At 35.7% G+C, this 11,900-nt stretch overlaps 1 protein-coding gene across 10 annotated transcripts in view; it reads right to left on the reverse strand.

The window, feature by feature from the left end:
• The window catches only part of LOC106881484 (nesprin-1), an 811,219-nt gene that overhangs the window by 487,763 nt on the left and 311,556 nt on the right, over positions 1-11,900 (reverse strand). For all 10 annotated transcript variants that reach the window (XM_052966929.1, XM_014931893.2, XM_014931887.2 and 7 more), the window contains 4 exons: positions 11,472-11,624; positions 9,283-9,447; positions 7,194-7,520; positions 2,533-2,673 (listed from right to left, as the gene is read on the reverse strand). In XM_052966929.1, coding sequence (XP_052822889.1) covers positions 2,533-2,673; positions 7,194-7,520; positions 9,283-9,447; positions 11,472-11,624 — 786 coding nt within the window. The remainder of the gene's footprint in view (positions 1-2,532; positions 2,674-7,193; positions 7,521-9,282; positions 9,448-11,471; positions 11,625-11,900) is intronic.

Here is an 11,900-nt window from a genome sequence, read left to right on the forward strand (position 1 = left end):
ATATATGTGTGTGTGTGTGTGTGTGTGTGTGTGTGTGTGTGTGTGTATGTATATAGGTATATATGCATGCATGCATGTATGTATGTATGTATGTATGTATGTATGTATGTATGTATGTATGTATGTATAATATTTGCAAATATGCTAAGTGCAGTAGAGAAAGAGTTAAGCTCCAGGAAGCTGGATACTGGAAGCCTAATCCAAACTCAGCATTTTCTCCTGAATTTGAAATTATAATCCTATGACAAAATAAGCTCTTCTTCAGTACATGAAAATGTGTAGCAATACTATTGAGAAGGGATGTGCCAGGTTAAGGTGCTCGACAAGGAAAAGCTGATGGTGCAAGTATGGCATAACAAAATACATTGAATACAAAATACATTGAACATTTAATATATATTTAAAACATACATTTTAAAATAAAATTGAATAGAATTTTATTTTGAAGCATTAATACAAAAATTTGATCACATTTTGAAGTCTCAAAGTATATATTGTTATGTGGATGATTCCACTGACAAAGGTATCAATATCTCTCACACACTTGCAAATACACACACACACACACACACATGTATATGTATGTATGTATACATATACATACAAAGAACATGACAGACATGAGTCTGTCCTTATCTGTTTATTGTTTAATACCCATGCTACTACACAACATCTGAAGTCCTGTAAATCTTGTGTAATCTCACATTGTCTCATTCAACTTGGAAACAGATTATCAATATTCTTAAGTGGAATGCTTGAAAATTGTGGGATTTTCCACATGGAACCATTGGTAGTATTGTTAATCCACAAATAAAATAAGCATATATATACAATATTTAATGAAATCGTATGCATTTTATACTAGATCTTATCAATTATTTTCCCTCTTCTGTTCTATTATTTTATTTTTTCAACTTCATTTTTACAACAATTCTTTATTTAATACTATTCTTTTGCTCTTGCCACTTTCTCCTTTGATTGAGAATATAGTCTACCGGAGGCAATTCTTATCTATAGCTCCTGAAGCACATATGTATATAAATATTTTCTATATGTTTGGTAAAGTATTTTGAGCTACAGATATTTACCATAAAAGATATTGTTGCATTTTTAAAAGCAACATCTTCTTCAACAAATAAATGCACGCACTGACTGTTATTATCATTCTCTCCTTTATTATTTAACTAATTCCTTGTTAAGAATATCAATGTCATTCATTACATAGTTGTCTAAGAATTCATAAGTCAGGAAAAAAACAGGTTCTTGTATATTTGTCAATAAAGCAGGTATATTAACTACTTATACAGGATTGGCTGTGTGGCAAGAAGTTTGATTTTCAACAACATGGTTCCTTGTGTTTGTCCCCCGCCCAGTGCTTGACAACTGCTAGTGGTGTGTTTATGACCCTGTAACTTAGTGGTTTGGCAAAAGAAACTGATAGAATAAGTATCAGGCTTAAAAATAAAATGTATTGGGGCTGATACATTCAACCAAAAGTTCTACAAGGCAGTGTACAGTATAACCACAAGTAAACAAGTAAAAGATACAAGGTGGTACTACATCATAGTTCCATTTCAGCCAATTCTAGCAATCAGTTTTGTACATGAGAATTTGTGAAAACCAATCTTGGCACTCATCAGAGCCAAATGTACTCCAAGAGCTCTGGAAGCATTTGGCCATGTTTTAATGCAAGACTGGGTCAAAGAGGAGAGACGAAGAAGCAGTCGCCTCTGGTTACATGTGTGATGAGGCAAAAAAACTTCCTGTTTTATCAGGGCTGTTAATTTTGGTGAGAACACCAGAAATGCTTATGATTCTGAATGATCTGAATCCTGGCTACATCTTGTATATGCTTGGTCTGACAACCAAAAGAATAAAATACGTCAGAGAAGAAATCAAAATGAGTGAAGCAACTCTACTTGACAACAACAATAACAATGACAACAATAATGTTAATTCTTTCTACTATAGGCACAAGGCCTGAAAGTTTTGGGGAGGTGGTAAATAGAGTTGCTTCACTCATCTTGATTTCTTCTCTGGCTTATTTTATTCTGGATTGTTTTATCCAACATATTTATCCACTTAAGACAAAAGGGTGAGAATAAAGAAGCTTTTGGTTGTCAGACCAAGCATACACATGCAGCTCTATTTATTATCATCAAATGTGTTGCTTGGGAGATAAAATCTGTCACACCTTCAATGACTCATACATGGAATAGTTTTTGTTCCAACACCTAAAAAATGGAAAACATAAGTGGTAGAAACAAAAATCAATGCATGCAAGATATATTCTTCATCATCTTACCACAAAGAGAACCAGACATCTGATAGATAACAGGAATATACTAGAAATGGCAGTCAATTTGGAACTGCCTACAGTGATGTCTGTCTTTCTTCTTTGTTAATGGTGAAGAATAAGTATTGATTTATTGGCTGATTGATTGCTATAAGGAATATTCTGAGAAAAGAAAAAGTTTTTAAAACAACATCAATAATAAGTGAATAAATATAAAAATATTTGTGCATATTTACATCTGTCTCAGACATAAGTATTGAATATTTAGAACTGATCTGCTGCAACTCGTCATCAATATCTGGAGAATCAAGTTGTTTTCCTTTCTTGGTTAAGTCTTCTAGCATGGTTTTGTGAGAGAGTAAGTCCTGGTAGTAAATCTGGAAATGAACATAAGTTGAATGAGAGTAGGAGGAACAAGTAAGAGATAGTGAAAAGAGGGAAAGTGGCAGGGCAGGGATGAGAGAGTGAAAGATAGAGACAGAATAGACAAATCAGACAAAGGGAGTATGAAAGAGAAGAGGTAGAAAGAAAGGAGACAGGAGGGGGGAGAGGAAAGATAAGGGTGAGAAAGTGAATGTAAAGGAAGAATATAAAAAATGTGACAAATACAGGCAACATGCTAAATGAGGGGAGGGGTAGGCAGAGTAGAACAAGGGAGGAAGAAAATAGAGAAAAAGAATAAGGAAGAAAGAAAGAAAGAAAATAAAAGAATGAGATTTAAGACAGAAGAAAGCAGGAGGAATGAGCAAGGCAAAGAGAATACACACACACACACACACACACACACACACGGGTGCAAGTATGGCTGTGTGATTGAAAAGTTTTCTTCTCAATCACATGGTTTTTTTGGTTCAGTTAGGCACCTTGAGCAAGTGTCTTCTATTATTACCCTACGCTAAGGTGGTGAGCTGGCAGAAATGTTAGCATGCCGGATGAAATGCTTAGCGGTAATTCGTCTGTCTTTACGTTCTGAGTTCAAATTTCGCTGAGGTCGATTTTGCTTTTCATCCTTTCAGAGTCAATAAATTAAGTACCAGTTGCATACTGGGGTCGATCTAATTGACTCGCCCCCCCCCTCCCCAAAAAATTTCAGGCCTTGAGCCTAGAGTAGAAAAGATTATTATATGAGTGGACATGGTACACTGAAACTGAAAGAAGCCTATCATGTGTGTGTGTGTGTGTGTGTGCATGTGTACACACATGTATGTATGCATGTGTGTGTGTGTGTACTTGTGCACACATGTATGAATGCATGTGTGTGTGTGTTTGTGTTTTCTTTATATTCAATGGTTTGCAAACAATCACTTCTTAACAGTATCATTTGCTTTCAAAGAAGGCACTTGGCTTAATGGTTAGGGCATTTGACTCATGATCGTAAGGTTGTGAGTTTGATACCCAACAGCACATTGTGTCCTTGAGCAAGACACTTAATTTCACATTGCTCCAACCTACTCAGCCAGCAAAAATGAGTAGCACCTGTATTTCAAGGGGGGCAGCTTTGTCACATTCTGTGTCACACTGAATCTCCCTAAGAACTACGTTAAGGGTACACATGTCTGTGGAGTCAACTACTTGCATGTTCATTTCATGAGTGGACTGTTCTGTTCATCAGATTACCTGGAACCGTTATTGTCATAACTGATGGAGGGAGTGCTGTATTTTTTTTGTTTGTTTATTTGCTTGCAATCCACTATGAAAGCATGTCTAGGTGCCTTAACATGTCTTGACAAGCTATTTTTAGAAATGAAAAGTTCAATCAACTGGTGCTATTTGTTTCCAGTTCGCAGTACCAAACACATCCAGGCTGTTTGTACTTTGAACAGACTAGGAGATTATTACCTCCCTTAGAAACAATTGGGGAAGGGCATCCAGTGCTAAAAAAAAATTTCTGTCGTAATGTACTCTCATCTAATTCATGCAAGCATAGAAGAGTAGACATTAATATGATAATGACAATGATGATGATGATGATGATGATGATGATGATGAAAATGTTATGTGTATATATTTTGTATAGGCCATTTAGTTTGTTTCATTTTAAAGTCTAATTTTCCATGGTTGCCTGAGTCACATGAATGTTGTCAAGGCAGGTTTTCTTCAACCAGATGCTCTTCTGGTTGCAACTCTCACCTCTTTCCAAGTAATATAGTATTATTCCAAGTCCTCTGGATATGAAGCAACATAATGAAGGGATATAGTTTTCATAGGAAGATTGCAAACAAACAACACACTTGTGTGATGGTGTAGTGAAGTTGGTTTAAAATGAGAATGTGATGCAAGACTAGGACATAGGAGGTACACACACTGAAGCATATACATATAATACAGGTTTCTTTCAGTTTCGGTTTCAGTCAACCAAATGCCCTCACAGGGCTTTGGTTGGTCTGAAGATATAGTAGAAGACACTTGCCCAAAATGCCATACAATGGAAGAAGACCTAAAACCATGCAGTTGTGAAGTGAAGTTAAGCATACTGCTATGCCTCTGTGAGTGTTTGAGTGTCTTAAAGAGAAACAGGTAGAGAGAGTACAAGAAAGTAAAAGAAAAAAGTGAGAGAGTTAAAGATGGTAGAGAATGAACAAAAGAAAAGCAAAGAGAAAGAAAGAGAGGGGAAAAAAGAAATCGAAAAAAGAAATTAAAGACAATATAGGAAAAAGAAATGAAGAATTGGTGATAGTATAACTTTTTTATTTATCTTTATTTGATATCAATCTGTCAATATTAGTATGGGTGAGATGAATTTTTGAAAATTTGACTTTTTTACGTTTTAAGAGAAATTTCATTTTACAGTCGAATGCTCTGTGACAAGCAATGTAATATGATATATATTGTGTCCCTTGGTAAGACATTCTACTCTCTTTATATCAGTTTGCTTGACTTATGTCAGTTCCAACTTTACAGTTGAATGCTTAGTAGCAAGAAAGGCATTCAGCTATGAAATGATTTACTCTTAACTTTATGCAAATGTTGATATTTATAAAAACCAAAAATCATGCTTGCATGAAAAATTTGGATGCATGATTGTAAACAAGGAAAATAACGATAAACAATTGTAATACATTATTAACGAAGTAAAGATGAGAGGAAAGATCTATCACAGCAAGACTTGAATTCTGAATAAAAGCTCCCTTCTTGCCGTCAGTTTCTAAGTACTCAATGTTGGATGAAAGTCACTGTTAGTCAAGTTAAGCAAAGACCACGCTACCAGATGAGACATTAGCCATTTCTTTCCTGTTATAAGCACTGTTTTGTGCCTATGACTGAAGTATTTAGCTCTTAATTAGGTTTTAATTCAGCCAGTTATAAATAGGTACCACTGGTATTATAGTTCATGATTGCAAGAAGTGGTAGCATTGTATCTTTAACAAGTGTTCCATTAGTTTATCTGACAGTGCTAAGGTCAGCTCTTTCTGAAAATATGGCGAGCAAAAGAATGACTTCCACCATATTGATGGATTCAGTATAAACAAAGAGTCTTTGTTAATGTTTCAATGATCTAATCAATTATGGATTTCAACATCAGCTATAAACAATATTACTGACATAAGCATTTGCTCATAATAAGAAAAATAACATATTTCATCTATCATGAGTCAACAAAAGAACCTCCATCCAGTCATTTGACCTGCTAGAAATAGTAGCAAAATCTTCCTCAAATCACATCATTATAATCATCATCTTTTAACATCTACCTTCCATGCTGGCATCAATTGGTGGGTTGGACAGTTTGACAGAATCCAACAGGTTGGAGAACTGTATTGTGTTTCAATGTCTGCTTTGGCACAGTTTCTATGGCTGGATGCCCTTCCTAATACCAACCACTTTACAGGCTGTATTGCCTTTTTGTCATAGCACACAAAGAAAATACATGACAGCCAAATTGGATAATGTTGATCTAGATATACCATGTCTAGAAAAGATACCTGATGGAATTGTCATGGCTGGAATGACTTTGGTCATAGGTATCCTCGATCAAAGTTCTTCTAGTGCTAAACAACACTAACAACTGATAACAAAGAGAGCAACTCAATAATATCATAAAGAACATTTACTAATCCTTATTCTTTTACTCTTTCATTGGTTTCAATCATTAAACTATGGCTATCCTGGGGAAGAAGCTTAAAAGATTTATTTTGTAAAGTCAGTCTTAGCCTCTGTAGTACTTATAATCATCCTGGCACATAATTTTCTCATTAGGCCAGTTACCCAGTTTTCATGTCATATTGGTTACTGATATCACAACATTCCTCTGAATGGGGTGCAGGCTCATTGCAAGGTTCAAGGCCAGGAGTTTTTTCAGAGGAAGGGGTAAGTCAGTACATTGACCTTAGTACTTGACTGGTACTTTATTTTATCATCCTCAATGGAATAAAAGGCAAAGTTGATTTGGCAGAATTAGAACTGGTAGAAACGTTAGCACGCCGGGCGAAATGCTTAACGGTATTTCGTCTGCCGCTACGTTCTGAGTTCAAATTCCGCCGAGGTCAACTTTGCCTTTCATCCTTTCGGGGTCGATTAAATAAGTACCAGTTACACACTGGAGTAGATATAACCGACTTAATCCGATTGTCTGTCCTTGTTTGTCCCCTCTGTGTGTAGCCCCTTGTGGGCAGTAAAGAAATAAGAATTAGAACTCAGAACATAAAGAGCTGGAAGAAATGCCACTCAGCATTTTGTCAGACATGCTAATCATTCTGCCAGCTTACCACCCTTGACACCTAATATTGCTCTCTAATTACAGAATGACTGAGGTACCTTTTCATGTAAAGGTGTTCAAGATGCCATACACTAGGATCAAATCTAGAACCAGGTTGGCTGACATATTATCATAAAGAGAGATTTTAACTAACACAGCTTTGTTTGTACCTACTCATGAATATCAATAGGTTCAAAATACCTTGATGGACTGTACAGCTGCTTTCTTTTCTGGCAAAGTATTCTTCATCGATTGGTAAGTGATGGATTTAGCTTCCATATCTGCAAACCATTTCACGAAACTTTCATAACTGTCATCAAATGAAGACCACTGCAACTGATTCGTCTCTAAATGGTGCTGGGTTTCTGCAAGACTATCAGAAAAGGATTCCCATCTTTTCTGCAGCCGTTGTACATCTTGACGTATTTTCTCTCTGCCTTTCTTTGAAGTGTTCAGATAGAGTTTTTCACTTGATTCAATGCACAGATTTAACAAATGCAAACCTTCTTCCTTTGTGTTCATGAGATCCTGTTGACAGAAAATAGATGTTTATCCAAATGTAGTTAAATTCCCCTTTTGTTCAAACGTGCATGCAATAGCCACACAGCTATCTCTGGGAAATGCTGGATTAATCAAATAAATGGTAAGAGTTTGGATTTATATATAAGAAAAGGAAAACGATGACAGCGCTATTTCTGTATTAGCTATCAAAATGAACATGCTCAAATTGGGAATTCTAACATCATTGTATCTACGAAATAATAGTATTTAGGAAGATTAGCAAGAAATGGACACATTGATAAAGAGGCTTATAAGGGTTTCAATATCATAAAGAAATGGATGAAAAAGTTGGTAGATAAAGAATTGCTGCAGAATGAGACTGATAGGAAATAAGGAAACATGTAGGCTGAAGTATAAGAGATACAAAATGACACGATCCGTCGCTTACTTGTTCCAGTCATTAGACTGTGGCCATAGTGAGGTACTGCTTTGAAGTGTTTTAGTTAAATAAATTGACCCCAGTACTTATTTATATTTAAGTCTGGCACTTAATCAGTCTCTTTTGCTGAACTGCTAAATTACAAAGACATAAACAAACCAATGCCAGTTGCCAAGTGGTAGTGGGAGGGACACACACAAAGACACACGCAGATGTGTGTGTGTGTGTGTGTGTGTGTGTGTGTGTAGATAGACAAACAGACAGACAGACAGGTACACAGACAGACATACAGGTACACAGACAGACAGACAGACAAACAGACAGACAGACAGACAGGCAGGCAGGCATACAGACAGACAGACAGACAGATGGGAGGGATAATTATAAGCCTCATCAGCACATCATGCCAGATCCTGGGTAGTGAAGTATTTCAAAATCAAAAGGAGATCTGCAAGACTTTGATTGATATAAATGAGATCAGTACACAACTCAAAGGTAAGATCCAGTAGGCTTAGAATAAGTGAATAATAAAATTAATTTAAACAAGGAAAGGAGAAGTCAGATTGACATCACAATTGTTTCCCTAAATGGATAATATTTTTATTCCACATCTCATACTGTGTTAAGCAATTCATACAATGTTATGTAATTCAAGACATAATATATAGAAATATGTGGTAATTGTATAGCCCATTTATTTCCCAAATAAATTCATCCTGAAATTTATTTGGTCGATTGTGCCTTCAAACCATGACATCCGAGGCAGCAAATGGACTATAGAATTCTTACATATTTCCATATATTGTGTCTTATATTAGATAACATTATATGAATTGCATAATACTGAATGAGATATGGAATAAAAATATTGTCCATTTATGGAAACAACAGTAATGTCAATTTGGCTTTTCCTTTCCTCATTTAAATTATTACTTTTGTTATATATACATTTATATATAAAGAGGGACTTCTATACACTTCCCATCACCTAAATTCATTCACAAGGCATTGGTCGGCCGGGGGCTACAATAGAAGACACTTTTCTAATGCGTCCTGCAATAGGACTGAATCTGAAACCAAATGTTTATGCAAAGTGTGCTTCTCAACTAAACAGTCAATTAAATGGAATGTCTTTGATTAAGGGTCTTCTCAATCAGGAGTTAACCCATGGTTAAACATCCACAATAACTACAGTCTCTAATTACAACATGTTAATGAATATACTCTATTTATCACATTGCATGAAATAATAAAAAACAAATCAGGTGATTAAATCCTCCAAAAGTATTTGGCAGAAGATAGAGAGAAAGGTTTAGTTAAAATAAACAACAGTAAGTACCAAGTACATACATTGATCTTCTGTATCTTGATTTGAATGTGTTTTTCATCACTAGATTTGTCAGTACATTGTTCCAGTTTCTGTTCCATATCTGTCAGCCAATCAGAACAATGCTTACATCTTTCGTCAAAGATTTTGTGTTCTTCAATGTTTTGCTCGGCTTTTATCATTTGATTCTGGAACAAAAATAAAAACAACAAAAGACACCTTTGAATTAAGGTTGATTGGAAGAAGGAGGAGGAGGTACTTTACATGGTGTAAAGGGAGAGAAGCTTTGAAGTGTAAGTAAAATAGACTGATTGACTTATCTAAGTACATTCGCAAATGAAGAATGGATCTCTACTAGTTTCCATAATGAGTTTCCATCATCAACATCATCATTTATGTCTACTTTTCCATGCTTGCATGAGTCAGATGGAATTTGATAAGGCAGATTGTTTTCTGCAGCTGGATGCCCTTCCTATCATCAACATTCTCCCATTTCCAAGTAAGGCAATATCTTTCCCATGGCTCAGACATATTTCTCATGGAAGAATGGAAATGAGCAACCTCATTTGTGTGATGCAATAATTATGTACAAAATCCATTTATGTCTAGGCAAGAGTATACATAAACATATGCACATATACATGTGTACACACCTGCTGTTGGTAATTTCTTTCCCTTCTGTGGACTCTTGCCCTTTCTCCTTACTGACAAAGAGCAATGTTTAAAATGTCTATAATCTCTCCTTTCACTGAGTGTCAAACTAATACATAGTATATGCACATCCTCTTGTCTGTTACTGTTAATTTTATTGTATGTTTATTTGAATTGTATACATACATACATATATATGGGCAAGCGAAATCGTGATGGCACCTGTGCCCAGCGTCGCATTCCTGGCACTATATGACTAAATGGGAATTAATTTGTACAGCAAAACCATACAAACCTGGAACCAATAGATGTGACCTATGTTTAGAAGAATTTTACAGAATTTTCACATCCAAAAGTAATGTAATAAATTCTAGACAGAAGCCAGCATTGAGATGCTTGCACATGAGGAAATTCACATTTGTCAAGTATAAATGAATAATTATCATTTAAACTATACAAGATTTTGAAATGATGTACTGAAAATGATTATCCAATAAGAACTTGAAATAGAAATTGTTCGCGTCTGACATAACAGACAGCTTTACATTATGCAATGCAGAGTTTATAAAAGAAAATCATTAAACAGCCATATTGAATGATATCTAGTTAAAACCCTGAAGAGACTGCATCATTTTATAGTAGGGTTGCAATTTCAAAAATTACTAATTGGTGAAGCTGAAACATGTGTTGGTCTTAAACAGCAGTAAATAATTATAGAATTAAAGGAAATGCTATTGCTACTTTGGAGTAACCCTTATTTTTAATATTGTCAATATATATATATATCATCATCATCATCATCATCGTTTAACGTCCGCTTTCCATGCTAGCATGGGTTGGACGATTTGACTGAGGACCGGCGAACCAGATGGCTGCACCAGGCTCCAATCTGATTTGGCAGAGTTTCTACAGCTGGATGCCCTTCCTAACACTAACCACTCCGAGAGTGTAGTGGGTGCTTTTAAGTGCCACCGGCAAGAAGACCAGTCAGGCGGTACTGGCAACGGTCACACTCAAAATGGTGTATTTTACGTGCCACCTGCACAGGAGCCAGTCCAGTGGCACTGGCAACGACCTCGCTCGAATGTCTTTACACGTGCCAGGAAGGCGACGCTGGGCACAGGTGCCATCGGTGTTAGGAAAGGTATCCAACCATGGAAACCCTGTAAAATAAATTGAATAAGTGGAATTTTGTCTTCCAACTCATGTAGAGGTAAAGTAGATCTGAATAAGAACAAGCTTGGTCCATGATGACTTGCCCAACATATGCAAGCATAGAAAGTAAATGGATGATGATGATGATTCATACACGCACATATACATACATGCATAGATGTATGCATGCATATATACATATATATATATACATGAATACATGCATATATATACATACATACACACATACATACATATATGCATACATGTATGTATGGTGGGATTCCAAATAGTTTCCCTCTTTACTTACAAAATACTGGTCAACAAATGAAATGTTTGAAATTGCAGCAATGGTAAAAGAACATACTAAGGGGGGGGGGGAATTAAATGTAATCAGTCCACTAACTTTTAGTGCATTACAGAATGTTGTATAACGAGTATGAAGTTGTCCAGCTGAAGAGGCAGTACGAGCATCGCTCATTGATTTTGTGATTACTTCAGCTTTCCCCTTTAATGCTTCAAATTCGGCAGCACGTTTGTTAGCATCTTCTCCAAGAGTCTGTCAAATAGAAAGATAACAAAAAAATAAATTATTTGATTAGTTGTGATATTTCTTACAACTTTTCTGCATATATTTAAACATTTTCAAGTAGAAAGAACAGTTGCAAAGAAGGATATTTGAAGAATGTATGTATGTATGTATGTATGTATGTATGTATGTATGTATCTATGTGTGTGTGTGTGTGTGTGTGTGTGTGTATGTATGTACGTACATACGTATGTATGTATGTGTGTGTATGTATGTATGTGTGTGTGTATGTATGTAAGTATGTAT

This window comes from Octopus bimaculoides, chromosome 4, assembly GCF_001194135.2.
Source record: "Octopus bimaculoides isolate UCB-OBI-ISO-001 chromosome 4, ASM119413v2, whole genome shotgun sequence".
In the NCBI taxonomy this organism is placed as follows: Eukaryota; Metazoa; Mollusca; class Cephalopoda; order Octopoda; family Octopodidae; genus Octopus; species Octopus bimaculoides.